The sequence below is a fragment of the Artibeus jamaicensis genome, unplaced genomic scaffold, assembly GCF_021234435.1.
Source record: "Artibeus jamaicensis isolate MK-2021 breed Jamaican fruit bat unplaced genomic scaffold, CSHL_Jam_final scaffold_1964, whole genome shotgun sequence".
NCBI lineage: Eukaryota > Metazoa > Chordata > Mammalia > Chiroptera > Phyllostomidae > Artibeus > Artibeus jamaicensis.
In genome coordinates this window covers 22,896,076-22,911,911 of record NW_026522030.1, presented here as the reverse complement: position 1 = coordinate 22,911,911, position 15,836 = coordinate 22,896,076, and the positions used below count along the sequence as shown (strand labels likewise).

General features: G+C 42.1%; 1 protein-coding gene across 2 annotated transcripts in view; it reads left to right on the top strand.

The window, feature by feature from the left end:
- Positions 1 to 537: 537 nt before the first annotated feature.
- Positions 538 to 15,836, top strand: part of NFX1 (nuclear transcription factor, X-box binding 1) — a 67,244-nt gene continuing 51,945 nt past the window's right edge. Inside the window, exons 1-4 of one of the 2 annotated variants that reach the window (XM_037151606.2) lie at positions 538 to 647; positions 5,361 to 6,356; positions 12,989 to 13,147; positions 14,472 to 14,549. In XM_037151606.2, the coding sequence (XP_037007501.2) occupies positions 623 to 647; positions 5,361 to 6,356; positions 12,989 to 13,147; positions 14,472 to 14,549 (1,258 nt within the window). In that variant the 5' untranslated portion in view covers positions 538 to 622. Of the gene's footprint in view, positions 648 to 4,304; positions 4,403 to 5,360; positions 6,357 to 12,988; positions 13,148 to 14,471; positions 14,550 to 15,836 lie in introns of those variants that run through there. The other variant, XM_037151604.2, reaches the window with a different exon arrangement.

The window sequence follows — 15,836 nt, the reverse complement described above, 5'->3', positions numbered from 1 at the left end:
ACAAACACTCCACACATTTAGAATTTTATACTTTAAAAATTATCAGTGCCTCCAGACTTCCTCTCATGTTTTATCTGTTTTCTCATCTGCCCGTTCAGGTTCTTTACCATTTTTAATATGTGCTTTATCTTTTTCTGATTCGTAAGAGCTCTTTGTATATTACCCTTTGTTTTGCAGATAGTTTTTGCTAAGGTTGCTTTTGACTTTTCTTTTTTTAACGCAAGCTTAAACTACTCTAGGAAAGTGTTCTGTCAGTTGACTGCAGAAGACCAAGTGAAACTGGTTAGGTGGCAGTCCAAAAGGAACTAGGGGAATGTAAGCACAGTGAATCTTAAAAAATGAAAAAAAATGATTACGCAAGCCCCTGCCTGCCCGCTCAACGCCTGCGTTCCCAGCGAACGAGGGCTACTTGGATCCTCCTTCCGCACAGCGCCTGGCGCAACATTCTGACGTCTAGAGAGCGCAGCACAGTTGACTCAGGCGGCGCAAACTCTGTGGCCATCTACCACCGCCCCCAGGACGATGAGAGTATTCCTGCGGCGCCGGAAGTACAGGGCACGTGACCGGGTGACAGCGCTCGTGGGGCTGCAGGGCTCGCTTTAGGTGTTGCTGCACTCACGGGATGGCGGAGGCGCCTCCTGTCTCAGGTACTGTTCTGGCCCGCGTGGGAGTGAGCTCCTTTCGAATTGCGGAAGGTTGGTCAGTGACGAGTCTAGGGCTTCAGCCATTAATATCGCGAGAGTGGCGCGTACTAGGGTTGGGATAGTGGCTCGGAAGGGCCAAGCCACACGCGTCTTGCTTACGGAGACCTAGACTGTCTTTCGCTAGGTCGCGAAGCCCAGTAGCTGCGTTTCCAAGGAGAATGGGTTTATCCTGGTGCCCAGCGAGTCAGTGTGGGTGTCCCGGCCCTCCCAGGCAGGGCAGCTGCCTCACTGATCTCCCACAAGCGGGCGTCGATGACTAGCAGGCTCTTGATGTGTAGTGGCCGTGCGCGATGTGCGCTGTGCTTAAGGTGTATTCGTGCGTCCTAGTGCAGTGGCGCTACCGCCAATGAACACCTGTGGTTTCCAATCCCAGCCTACCATGAACTTGCAGTGTGACCCAGTCATTTTCTTCATCTGTCAATTGGGGATGATTAATTCCCGTGAAAGTTCGCCCCCACCTCCCGTACTCTACCTGTTCCATAATTGTTAGCTCACTAGCTCTCCCATCGTTTTCCACTATGTATAGAGACAGCCTCATTTTTAGTTGTTAATATAACATCCATTTCCCTTTTCTTCAGAGTGTACCTTAGATCTTTGTTTTGCGTACTTTTGGATAGCGACCGAAAAGGAAAGTTTTACTTCTAGACTTCAGTGCACGCATATGTAAATGTAAATATTAAAACGTTTCAGAAAGCAATGGTTTTCCTTACTATCTCAATACACTATTTCTTTTGAAAAAATACTTGACACAATCCACTACACTGATTTGATTTCAGGATCCACTCTATTTGAAAAAACGCGGCAATTTGCAGCATAAGATTTGCTAATAGTCATTGGTTTGAGTCTTCTGTCACCTACCAGAAGTTACCAATGCCGTTATGGTACTAAGAACAGTACATATGTCCTGGGTGTCAGGAAAAGTATTTATTACTGTGGATCTCTGTTAGAAAGTTGGAAAACACACAGCATTGGTGTACCCCAGTCCTGATTTAAGTATTAAGTCATTTGGCAGGTGGGAACCTTGTTGGGCTGGTGTTCTGTTATTTTCCCACCCATTCTTTTTCTATCTCTACTAAATTGGATTCCTGGAGGGGTAGCTCAGTTGGTTAGAGCGTTGTCCCAGCACACAGAGGTTGTAGGTTCGACCCGCAGTCAGGGCACATACAAGAAACAACCTATGAATGCATAAATGGAACAAACTGATGTTTCTTTCTCCCTCCACTCTCTCTCTAAAATCAATAAATAAAAAAAACTTAAAAAAAATAAAGTGGATCCATTTGTTGTGCTATCCTCAGGCTCACTTCTGGCCTATTTCTACATGCTTCTGTGTTTGAAGAAGAATTGGATGGGACTAGTTATGAGTCATAGTTTCGGCCAACAGTGTTGTGTCCCAGGTTACAACCTCTACCTCCCCATCTATTGAGACAAAGTCCACTACTCCAAAGATCAGCCTACTACTCTCATTTGTCTGAGTTTGCTTTTGCCTTAATTTCTATTCCATGTTCTTATTTCATCATGAACTCTAAGCTACACCTCCATCCACACTCAAAGTTTAGTTTTCTTGCCTGCCTCTGTCCTCAAACAGTAGCTCAGTCCCAGGGACTATCTTTGTACCCATGGACAGACTCTAATGTTTGTTTCTGGACTTTATAATCTACAATTTACTCGGCTCCACACACCTGTTGGACACTTGCCAGGCTGCCATGTAATCTTGGATCTAGGGTACCACTTGGTATGAGGCATCCCATTTACTGAGTAACTTCCAGCCATTTAAATGGGGGGAGAGGTTCAGATCTTTGTGTGTCTCAGGTCCAGTTTCTTGATTCGTGTGCCCTTTTCCCCTTCCTCATGTCTCTTGAGGGTCCTTCGTCTAGTGGAACATATGCTATGTATGAATAGTGCTGCCCTGTGTAGAATCTCTAGTTCTATCAATTCCTTACTGCCTAACATGAAATACCCTTTCCTTATCCTTAACCAGGCTATCTACTGACTCTTTTCTTGCCCCTCTCTCCAACCTTGCTTCTCAAGCAGGGAAGAGCTACCCAATACTCATTTGGTCTAATCCATCCATTCCCGCCTTTAATTTATCTGTTAGGTTTCCAGAACACCTCTGCTACTTTCTGAATTTGTCCAATCTTGCTATTTTGTAAGGCCCTCCACCCCATCCCCAGAGTTCTGCCTGTGTGAAAGCATTCAGGAGAAATCCTGGATTGAGGGAGAGGTTACCTTATGACCTTTATGATCGTGTTCACTTCTTTTATTTTTTTAATATTAGAAAGTCAGTTATTTTTTTAAATCCTCACTGGAGGATATATTTATTAATGCCGGAGAGAAAGAGAGAGAAACATCGATATGAGAAAAACATTGATTGGTTGCTTCTATATGTGCCCCAACCAGGCACTGAACCTGCAACCTAGGAATGAATGTGCTGTGACCAGGAATCAAACCCATGACCTTTCAATTTACCAGACAATGCTCCAGCCAACTGAGCCACACATTCAGAGCCTATTCAGTTCTTTAGTGTATGTTTCTATGGTACCAGCTACCCAACCTCTGACAATGTAGCATAGTGGTAAAATAAGAGCATGGTCTCTAGAACCACATAGCCTGGGATAAAATTCTGAATCTGCTTAAAATACCCCTGTGGCCTTGAGCGCATTGCTCACTCTATGTCTCATTTTTTCAACAGAAATGAAATGTAAGGATTAAATGAGTTAATATGTGAAAAGTGCTTAAAATAGTGCCTAGCACATGTTAAGTACCTAATAAAGTACCAAACAGGCTTATTATTAAACCTGAAACCCCCAGGCTCTGAACTGCACCCATTTATCAGTGGTTGGGTCTGTATGTTTTAGATAGTCTGTAATCCTAACAGCAGTAATAAAGCATCATTTTAACCACCTTATGCATGTTACTAACTTGCTTTACTCTTTTTTTGGAGGGGGAGACGGTCGGGTGGGCTACTTGCTTTACTCTTAATAGCAACTCTGATGCGGGAATTATTACTATCTCCATTACATATAAGAAAAACAGAGTTAAGTAACTTCCATAAGGACACAATAAGTAATAGGCAGGGTCTAAACCTATGTCTTTTCATGCCTATATCAATTCATAGTATAGTCTATATACTACTTATGAGTATAGTTCTGACTTTGTCATTAACTAGATTTGTATTTTTAGGCAAATCATTTAGTTTAGGAACTGAATTGATTATACAAAGAAGCATCTTGCTAATTGGAATAAATGATTGGGTTGAAGGGGCATATGCTTAATTTTTGAGACTCTGGGATTCTGGATTGTATTATAGAGGTTATGTATGGAAAACCTAAAATATTGGGTTGGCCAAAAAGTTTGTTTTTTTCCATAAGATGGCTCTAGTAGTGCTTAGTTGTCTTTAACTTCATTCAAAACAATTTTGTTAGATTGCATTGTAATAGCTGTTATATGCACATGCATTAAAAATAAACTTAACCGAATTGGTGAATTTTTGTGTAGCCATTATAATATTTAGGATGGAAGAAAATACGCAACATTTTTGGCATATTATGCTTAATTATTTCAAGAAAGGTAAAACACACAACTGAAGTGCAAAAAAAGATTTGTGCAGTTTATGGAGAAGGTGCTATGACTGATCAAATGTGTGAAAAGTGGTTTGTGAAGTTTCATGCTGGACTCACTGGATGATGCTTCACAGTCAGGTAGGTTAGTTGATAGCAATCAAATTGAGACATTATTTGAGAACAATCAGTGTTGTACTACACTAGAGATAGCCAACAGACTCAAAATATCCATATCAATAGTTATTGGGGAAAATGGAAAATGTGTCTTTTAGCCCTGGCTGGTGTAACTCAGTGGATTGAGTGCAGGCCTGCAAACCAAAGGGTCACCGGTTCAATTCCCAGTCTAGGACGCATGCCTGGATTGTGGGCCAAGTCTCCAGTAGGAGGCCTGAGAGAGGCAGCCACACATTAATGTTTCTCTCCCTCCCTCTTTCCCTTTCCCTCTCTCTAAAAAAAATAAATGAATAAAATCTTTATTTTTAAAAATGTGTCTTTTATTTTATTTAAAAAACTTAATGAACTTTTTGGCCAACCTAATATATACCTGGGGGGAAGAGATGGGAACTAATGTACTCATTATATTAAGTACTACCTATACTATTATCATCTTTTGTCTTGGATAAGGACACTAAACTAAAAGCAATCAAGTGATATTCCTAACTCATAGCATAAGTTGGAGGGCCAGACTTTAAAATGATTTTGGCTGATTTCTAAGCTTGTTCACTTGATAATACACAGTGCTACATTAGAATTTTGAAAGACCCCATGGAACCTGTGATATCTCAGCTCTGAACTATTTGCTGACCTTAAATTTTTTGATAAAATTAATGCATGTATGAGTAATGCCTGATGGCCCAGGTGAGCAGTTTTATTTGGCAACTCTCAGTGGTGGCTGTTGGTGAGGCACCTGCACGTGGGATGATCGTGTTCCACAAGCACCTTGAACCCATCACTTTCATGGGAAACGTAGGACTTACTGAGAGCCTGTTTCATACAAAGTCCTTAGGAAAATAACTTTTAGATACGGCTTATAGTCATGGGCTTCATGGTTAACCAATTAATTTCTTAATTTGCATGTCTGTTTCTTTTGTCCTAGGTACTTTTAAATTCAGTACAGATGCTTCTGAGTTCATTCCTCAGGAGAGAAAAAATTCTGGTCTAAGTTGTGGGAGTCAAAGAAGACTAGATTCTAATAGGATTGGTAGAAGAAATTACAGTTCACCACCTCCATGTCACCTTTCCAGGCAAGTCCCTTATGATGACATTTCTGCTGTTCATCAGCACAGTTATTCTTCAGGAAGCAAGCCTAAGAGTCAACAGACTTCTTTCCAATCCTCTGCTTCTAATAAATCACTCAAGAGCCTTCAGAATCAACCTGGACAGAAATTGAGGAGTGAAAAGCAGCATATCCGAGTCAAGAGAGTACAAAGTCTAACTGACCAGACCCCAGATGGACCTGGCTTAGAAAACGTGACCAGATCAGAGAGTGGAACAAAGCCCAGAGAGTACAGTCCTGCTGAAAGTGAGAAGGAAATTGTTGGTGCAGACCCAAGGGGAGCAAAACCCAAAAAAGCAACCCAATTTGTATACAACTATGGTAGAGGACCAAAAGTCAAGGGGAAACTCAAATGCGAGTGGGGTAACAGAATGACTCCCAAACCGGAGGATGCTGGACCTGAAAATTCCAAGCCTTTGGGGGTTATCCAACCTGACCCTTCTGATGCAGCCTTTAGAAAAGGAGCACTGGATGTGTCTGGGGCCAGGCGCAACGAGCAGAGAAGGCATCCACAGAAAAGGCCTCCCTGGGAAGTGGAGGGGGCCAGGCCACGTCCAGGCAGGAATCCACCAAAACAGGAGAGCCAGCGGCATGTAAACTTAGGACCCAGAAACAGCATGGCCCCTATTCCAAAGGATAATCTAAATGAAAGACCAGCAAAATCTGCTTGTGATGATGGGAACTTGGCAGTCATCAACAAGTCTTCCAGAAGGGTTAACCCGGAGAAAAGTGCTGTAAGGAGGCAGGATTCTCAAGTAGCATCTTTCCACCGAGGCAAACAGAACCCTGTGCTAAAGAATGTGGAAACACACACAGGTAACCTACCCAGATGGGTGAAAAAAATTGTTTTGTTTGCGGGGAGGGTAAAATTTTGTTTATCTTTATAGGGGAAGGGAAGGAGAGAGGGAGAGAAACATGAATGTATGGTCGCCTCTCATGCGTCCCCTGTTGGGAACTGGCCTGCAACCCAGGCATGTGCCCTGACTGGGAATCGGACCACAATCCTTTGGTTTGCAGGCCTGTGCTCAATCCACTGAATTACACCAGCCAGGCTGTTTTGTTTTTCTGATTTTAAGTTTTTGAATCAGTAATGTGTTCACACAACTCAGAAGCCAGAAAGTATAAAAAGATACACAGTGGAAAGTCTCTTTCTGTCCTTGTTCATCAGCTGCATGGCTTCTGCCACCACCTTCTCCCCTCCCAGAGTAGGTAACCATTTACTTAGTTTTCAGATCATAAGCAAATACAAATAAGGGCTTTTTTTTCTCAACAGATAAGGAATTTTGTAAGGTCTTTTAAAATGCATATATGGGTAGCAAGATTTTTTTTTTTATTGTGACGTTTGGTAGCAAGATTTTTTTTGAATTGTGAAAGCACAAGTAGGGGATGGCAACATCTCCACTCCCTCTCCTGGTTCCAGCCTGCATCATCCTTTGTCTGCTCATCTGCAAGGGTTTCTGACTAATCTCCCTGCTTCCAGTTTCTCTCAGTTCATCTCTTACACCGGTACCGGAGAGCAGCCTTTCTAAAAAACATTGAACTGTGTCATCCCACACTGCCACCCCTGCTTAATTTTGTCCACTTTTTCTCATCACCTATAGATTTGGGCTCTGCCCTACCCAACAGCCCCATCTTCTGCATCGGTCTCCATCCCATTTTATTCCCTGGACTCTGTACCATTTTGTCTTTCCGTGCTGTTGCATATGTGGCTCCCTCTGTCTAGAATGTCTACCACTCAGCTCCCTGGTGAATTCCTACTCATTTTTCAAAAGCTAGTTTAGTCACATTGCCAGGAAACCTGTCCTCACCTCTACAGATAGGATTAATCTTTTCCAGCCCCGTAATGTGTCTTTACCTTACATATACTCTGACATGCTTCTGTTACAGCAGTTACCCTGGAAGCTATCATTTGTTTATGTGTCAGTGCCCTCCACTAATCTATAAGTTCCTTGAACCAGAGACTGTATCTTGGTTCTCGTTTTTATATCCCTATTACCTAACACAGCTCTTAAAATATAATAGGTACTTAGTTCTGACTGTTAAAAGTTCTTCCCTACATTGAACTGAAAACTTCCTTCCTATAAATACTTTCCACCCTCTGGTTTGTTGTGGCCTCTGGAGCTACTCTAGTCTCTCTTCTCATATTTTCTCTCCCCCTCATTGCAAATCAGCTTCTTACAATATTTGAAGGTACTTCTCATTTTGCCCTGAGGATATATTTCATCTAGGCTAAATAAATTCATTCTGTGAACTCTTCCTCATGGACCTGCATATTCTCGTCTCCCTCCAGTTCAATGTGACATATAAGCTGATACATGAAGCTACCACCTGCCCACACCTGTTTTTACACTGCCCTGTAGTTCTTCTCATTCTTATTTACTTCACCAGGCAGTACTTCTTGGAAGCTCATCTTGAGTGTGAATCCAGGCAATGTTATCCCAGAGTTGTTTCTGAAATCTTAAGGCTGGGTAATGCTTCCTGTTGCTCCACAAATGTAGTGGCTTAAGGCAACACAAATTTATCATGTCACAGTTGCTATGGATTAGGATTCTGGATATAGTTCAGCTGAGTTCTCCGCTCACGATCTCACAAAACTGAAAGTTGGCCAAAGACGCAATCTCATCTGAGGTGTAGGACCCTCATTCATGCTCACTGGTTGTTGGTAGAATGTAGATCCTTATACGTATAGGACTGAGTACCTCATTTTCTTGCTGGCTATTGCTTGGGGGTCACTCTCAGCTCCTAGAGGCCACCTGCAGTTCCCTGCCACATGGGCCCTCTTCACAATTTGGTAGTTTGCTTCTTTATAGCCTATAGCACAGATGGTAAACACAAAGCCCTTGGGCCGAATGTGGCTCAGCACCTTGTTTCTACCTGGTGGCTGCGCCAAGCTCTTGTTAACTGTTAAGGAGTAGTTGCATTTATACAGTCCTAAAGTTACATTTGGCCCTTTGAAGGCAACCATGAGGCTGACGTGGCCCCCAGTGAAGAGTTTGATACCCCTGGCCTATAGGAAAGCACCTGTCATAGATTCTTCAAACCTCTCTGACTTCTGTCTCTGATCTCTAGACTCCTTTTTAAAAGGGCTTACCTGATCAGACCAGCCCACCATACTCAAGGGGAGGAGATTGCACAGGACGGCATACCCTGTGGTGGGAATCTGGGAGACCATTTCAGAGTTCAACTCTCTCTTGGTCTCACGTCCCCACATATTCTTGAGAACACTTTACTCATATTTATTAAGTAAATACTATGTATCAAGCACTGGTTTAGGAACTAGAAATATAGCCCTGGTGGAGTTTATATTCTGGTAGGGAAAATAGGCAGAAAATACTTAACATTTTTAATATGTCAAGTGGTTGATAAGCTAAAAAATATAGAGCAGGTTAAGAGGACAGAATAAAAAGGGCACTAGTTTGTATAGGTTGGTTGGTCTCTTTGAAGAGAGACCGGAAGGAAGTGCAGGAGTGTACCCTGTGGCTCTCTGGAGAAGAGCATTCTAGGCAGAGGGGGAAACCGGTTTAGGCTGGGTGGGAAGGTAGATTGTGAGCAGTGAGTGGGGAGGTGGGTAGGAGAGGAGGTCAGAGAAGTCTTATGGGCTGGGTTATGGGAGGCTCTTAGATTTGGATCTGAGTAAGAAAATGAGAAGCAATTGGAAGGTTTTGGGGAAAAGGGGTGGCATGATCTTATATTCTAAAATGAACACTCAGCCTGCTGTGTGGAGAATAGGCTGTAAGGAAGCAAGGGGTCGAAGTTAGGAGCTGTTGCAATAATTCAGGTAGTTGATGATAAAGACCTGGACTAGAGTAGGTGGAAGAGGTAAGAAACCTTTTCTAAATCATTCTTCTATCTTTGTTTCAGAATCCTTCCTTCATTGAACCTAATGCCACATCACCTTTTAGCTACATCACCTGCCATATTTTCTTATCATTTATTAGCCTCCAAATGGAAGGCCTCCCAGCCCTCATTAATGCATGTAGCCTCTAACTTTTCTCTACCACAGTCATTCTCACAGTGTTAATTCCAGACGAGCAGCTGTCGGTAACACTTGGGAACTTGTTAGAAAAGCATGTTCTTGGGCCTCACCTCAGATTTATTAAACAAATGCTGGGAGTGGGGCCCAGCTATCTTATCTTTTAACAAGCCTCCAGGTGACTCTAAGGCGTGCTCATATTTGATAACTGATTTACCGTAAATCCTGCTGTTATTGTGGGTGACTTTACTGAGTATATGCATTGTGACATGTTCAAGTTCTTTGATCGTATTAGCCACAGGGCTTCACCTTCTTCCATCTCCATACCCACTCCCAGGGAAATAACCCTGGGGATGCCCCTTCCCTGGAATCTCAAAGTCCACTTTCTGACCGTAAATTCCTGTCCTTTGGGCTCTTTCAGTTTCTTCCACCCACTACTGGTTTTGCCAGCCTCCTACCCATCTTCGTTTCCTGTCTAGGCAGGCCTTATTGTAGGTCACTTGAAGTATTACCCTACTGCCAACCCACTTGGCAGAATCCCGTCCCTGGTGCAGTCTGCCTTTTCTCCTCCCGATCTGGGCGACAGAAGGCTGTTCCGGGCAGTCACGTAATAGTACAGGTTTGGTGCTGCTGCAGGTCATTTGCCTTCTCACGGAAGCCTTCCTGACCACCTTGTGTAAAACTATCCCCTCACTGTTAGCACTCCCTGTCCTCCTTTCCTGGTTTATTTTTCTCCATAGCACTTACCACTATTTGATGATGCTACGTGTATTCATAATTTATTGTTTACCTTCCCCCACTAGACACTAAGCTTCATAGCGCAGAAAATTTTTACCTGTTTTGTTCGCTGTGTATCTTTAGTGTCTAAAGAGTGCCTGACACATAGTAAGTTTTTAGTATTTTTGAATAGTGGTCTCCACCCCCGTTTAGCGTTCAGCGCTGCCTGTTTTCTCTTACATGACCTTGGTCAGCTGTCCCTCCATTTTCATCTAAGACTACAAGCTTTCTTCTCTCTTAAACCTTTCTTTTTTTTTTAAAAGATTTTACTTGTTACTTTTAAAGAGAGGGGAAGGAAAGGAGAAAGAGAGAGAGAAAAACATCAGTGCAAGAGATATATTGCTCAGTTTTCTCTCACACATCCCCAGCTGGGGACCTGGCCAGCAACCCAGACATATGCCCTGACTGGGAATCAAACTGGCAACCTTTTGGTTCACAGGCTGGCACTCACTCAGTCCACTGAGCCACACCAGCCAGGGCCACTCTTAAACCTTTTTAACATTCACTTTCCTCAGCCTCAGCAGACTTCATGCCTCCTATCTCACTGAGAAAGGGAGGATCATCAGATACAATTTTCCCAACTTTTTGCTCCCTTTATTCAAACTCAGAGACACCTGTGCCCATTCTTCCTTTTCTTTCATTCTGAAATCTGTTTTTCTTTCCATCAGTCTTTCCACATTTACTCTGCCAAGTTCTCAGGCTGAACATCTTCCCAGGGCTATCCTACCCTCTGTAAGAAAAACTCATCCTGTTACATGACCTCCCAGTAGCGTTTCCTTTCTTTTTATTCCAGTCAAATCGAGAGTTGTTCACTGTTTTTCCCTATTTTGATTCACTTCTTAGTCCTCTGCCATCATTACCATCTGACTCAGAGAGCTGCTGGTAAGGCCACGAGTGGCTTCCTGTTTGCCACATCCAGTGGGAAGATGTATTTCAGTCCTTAATTATCCTGGACTGCCCTTTGAGTTGGAGACAGAGCTGGAGTATTTTTTAAAATGTAATGTCCTTGACTCATTTATTTCTTTATCCACTCATTTGACAAATATTTATTGAGCACCTGGTATATGGCAGGAATGGGAAATACTACAGTGAGCATGGCAGAGAATACTACAGTGAAGCATGCCCTGCTTCACAGAGCATACAGCCTTGGGGGGTGCGAATTTTTGTGTCATGAAATTGGACAAAGTAACCTCAGGAAGCTAATACGACCAAAGGGTTAAAATGTAAGCATTTGAGTCGTGTGGCAGTGAATTTGAATTTTGACTCTTTAATTTCTAGTAGCTTTGTGACCTTGAATAAGTGAGTTTTGGTGTCTTCATCTATAAAATGGTGCGCATATTACAGCCTTGTGAAGAGAATTACGTAATATGTGTAAAGTGCTTTAACACAGCACTGGGCTGTGTATATTTAAGGTTAATTTTTTATACTTACAACCTATTTGGACCTGAAAACAAGTAAAATAAAATTGGGAAATAAATGCTTAAAGTATGGACTCAATATAAAAAAATATATATATATATACACTCAGCTTTGAGAACACCTGACTGGGGACAGGAAGACTTTGCTGAGATCACATTTGAGGAAGAAGTCCAGAAGTGGGTAAAGATAATCGAGGAATAAATCTGAGAGGAATCTTTTTTAAAAAGATTTTATGTATTTTTACAGAGGGAAAAGGAGGGAGAAAGGGGGAGAGAAGCCCTGATGTGAGAGAGCAACGTTGATCGGTTGCCTTTTGCCTCCAGATGGGGACGGGCCTGCAGCCTAGGCTGGGGATGGAACCCAGCAGCCTTTTGGTTCATGGGCTGATGCTCATTCCACTGAGCCATACCAGCCAGGGCTAAATCCGGGAGGATTCTTAAGATGCTGTACACCGTTTTCTCTCACCAAGTGGTGAGTTTATGGAGCCAGGGACTGTTCCTCCTTCAGTCTAGTAATCCTACTGTGGGCTTGTGGGGGGCACTAACATATCTTTTTTTTTTTTTAGATTTTATTTATTTTTAGAGAGAGGGGAAGGAAGAGAGAAAGAAAAGGAGAGACACATTAATGTGTGGCTGCCTCTCGAGTGCCCCCCACTGAAGACCCATCCCACAACCCAGGCACACTCCCTGACCAGGAATTGAATCAGTGACCCCCTGGTTTCCAGGCTGGCGCTCAATCCACCGAGCCACACCAGCCAGGGCTGAGCATATCTTTATTGAGTGAATCAACTAAAGACTTTCAGGGAAACTACTAGAACCATCTCACCATCTGGGTTGTTAGAACCTGTCCAGGCTTTAGTTTTCTTGTAGCTGACCAATTCACAAGCCCTTGCCTAGCCTGAATCCATGGATCTGGTAGATCCAGACCTTCCCAGATTAAGGAGGGCAAGGCCAGGCCCTACAACGCTCTGCTCCTGTGGACGCTCATGCTGTATGATGAGAAGCATTTGACTATTTTGGTCTGTTCCTGGGTAGCTTCTTAGGAATGTTTCCTCAGTTGTGGTAATTTTCACCTGAATGTCTCCTTTTTAAGTCCTCTACCTCAGCATATTCCTGCCTCTTCTTGGCCTCGATCTCTGAACAAACACCTTACCTAGAATCAGACATCCTTTAAAACCTCTGTTTGGATTCTTTCAAATGTCTTGCTTGTCCTTGGTTGACTGACTACAGTATGGATTGGTTTTCTGTGTTTGAGTTTATCCGGTTTGTTTTTAAAACAGGTTCTCTAGTTGAACAACTAACTACAGAAAAATATGAGTGCATGGTGTGCTGTGAACTGGTTCGCGTCACAGCCCCAGTCTGGAGTTGTCAGAGCTGCTACCACGTGTTTCACTTGAACTGCATAAAGAAGTGGGCAAGGTCTCCGGCATCTCAAGCAGGTCAGTCATTTCTCTCTTCTTAGTGGTTATTCTCACGCATTTGATATGTTCAGCTTGTTAAATGCTATTTAATTCTTGAATATTTTATCTGCAGGGAAGATATGTTGTCTCAATTACATATTTCAGATGGCCAGTATTAAGCTATAGATCTCAAACCAGCTAAACATAACAATATTAAATAAGGTAAAATAAAACCAGTCATGTGTACTGAAAATGGTAGCTTTTATCTAAGTAGCAACTATAGAAAACATGTCTTGTTTGCTTTTGAACATTTTTAGAAAGTTACTTGAGAAGTTAGAAGTTGTTTTGCCTTTAACACATCTTCTCCGTAGTATTTTGTGGTCTTTCTCAAAGGATACTAGTATTTATCAATAATGCAAACATTAATAATAATAATGTACTTTCTGAACTATGTCTCTTCTGATTTAAGATATCTGAGTTTTCCTTCATGTACTCAAATATTTTATCCTTTTGTTTTTTCCCCAAGCCAAAATTCAGATAATGTTTACCTTGACATTAGAAGTACTACGTAGGCCCTGGCCAGATAGGGCTTTTGGCTGGAGCGTCATCCCAGTACAGCAGGGTCGCAGGGTCGATCTCCAGTCACATACAAGAAGCAACCAGTGAATGTATAAATGAGTGGAGTAACAAATCAATGTTTCTCTCAAAAATCGATTTAAAAAAATTAAAAATACTGTAATAGAATATTACCACTACAAAGTGAAATGATGATTATGGGCTGGGATGGAAGTGTTAGCTAACACTATTGTGATCATACTGCATTATGTAAGTGTATCAAAGCAACATGTCGTACACCTTAAACTCGCATGATGTTGTATGTCGTTTATATCTGTTTTGAAAAGAACAAAATAGATACCCACTTGAATCATTGTATGTAAAGTTATCAGTGTAACCTAAATGTAGTATTTAAGCAAAGAGAATTTTAAGTATTGTGAATTTTTAAAAAGATTTTATTTATTTATTTTTAGAGAGAGGGAAAGGGAAGTAGAAAGAGAGGGAGAGAAACATCACTGTGTGGTTGCCTCTTGTGTGCTTCCTACTGAGGACCTGGCTCACAGCCCAGGCATGTGCCCTGACCGGGAATCGAACCAGCAACTCTTTGCTTCTCAGGCCCACACTCGATCCGCTGAGCTACATCAGCCAGGATCTGTAGTGTGAATTTGTTTCTTTAATGTCTATATCCTTAACATGGAAATCACTACCACTGTGTCAATGTTATGGCTTTCTATAGGTTTGATTTTTTTTTTTAATTACGTGTGTTTTTCAAAATGAATTATTTTGGTTTTCTCCTTTTTTTTTGCAGATGGTCAGAGTGGTTGGAGGTGTCCTGCCTGTCAGAACGTTTCTGCACATGTTCCTAATACCTACACTTGTTTCTGTGGTAAGTTTTTTTGCATACGTTGGAGTTTTTCTACTTCATACATTGTACTTCAGTGCCCAGTTCAGGAGGAGTAGTCTGCTGGGCATGTTTTAGAAGTTACTGATAAGACTTCAAAACTTCAGGGGTCTATAGGACATCATATGCATGTGGTCCATCACACAGCCAGAGTCTCCAGAGCAGCTGTTCTGGAGAAGAGCCCTCCAGGCTTATGCTACTTCCCAGCTGTGGTGCTGGTCTCCTTGGTCTTCGCTTTTTGACCAGAGCTCATCGGATGGCAAAGGCTAGTGTAGATTTGGGCTTCTCACTTCTAGCTGTAACAGCTTTGATATTCGAGATTTCAGCAGCGTGAGGAAAGAGTAGTATTAAAGTATATTTTATTTTAACCGAAGGAGTCCGTCACTGATGCTCATAGTAGAGGTTTTCTGTAGACCAGTGTTTCTGACTCTCCTGTACATTCCCTCTTTATGGAATACTTCTTGTTTTTAAATATCTCAGTTCCCCTGTGTGTTAGAAAAAAACTTCTGTGATCCAGATGCTCATTCTTGCTGGTAGCCTATTTTTTACATATCCTCCACCTACCACTTTCTTGCCTATCTTTTAACAACTAACCTTTACCTTGTGGTTATTGATTTTTCAAATTTTGTTTCTTAAGCATGTCTCCCTTCTTGAACTATTGCGTTTTTGCTTCTGTCCTTGTTACCTCACTGAAACTGTATTCAGAAGTCATCAATGACCCTTTGCTGACCAAATCCAGGGCTGATTTCTAAGTTCTTAATCTTTCTGGCAGCACAACAGCCCTTGACACTTTTCATTATCTATGTGTTCTTGAAATGACAAGCTCTTCCTGTTTCTCTCTGCAAACTCTCCTTATTTTTCTAACTAACTGGTTCATATTTTTCTTTCCTATTATGTAACAGCTTTTACTAAGGCAGTCATTGGCCATCAACTCTTTAACTTCTAGAGTCAGTCTCTTGGTGAATTTATTAGCTATCTAGAGTGCTCTTCTCCTTCTTTTGTTTAAGTCCTCATCCATTGTGTGATTCAAGATCTGACCCCAAATGTTCTCTTCCGAAGGAAGCTTCCTTTTTAAAAATCTTTTTATTTATTGATTTTTAGAGACAGAGAGTGAGGTCAGGAGGTTGGGAGAGAAAGAAACATCCATTTGTTCCACTTACGTATTCATTCATTGGTTGATCCTTGTATGTCCCTGACCAGGCATTGCAGCCGCAACCTTGGCATGCTGGGCAGTGCTCTAACCAACCGAGCTACCCGGCCAAGACGAAAGCT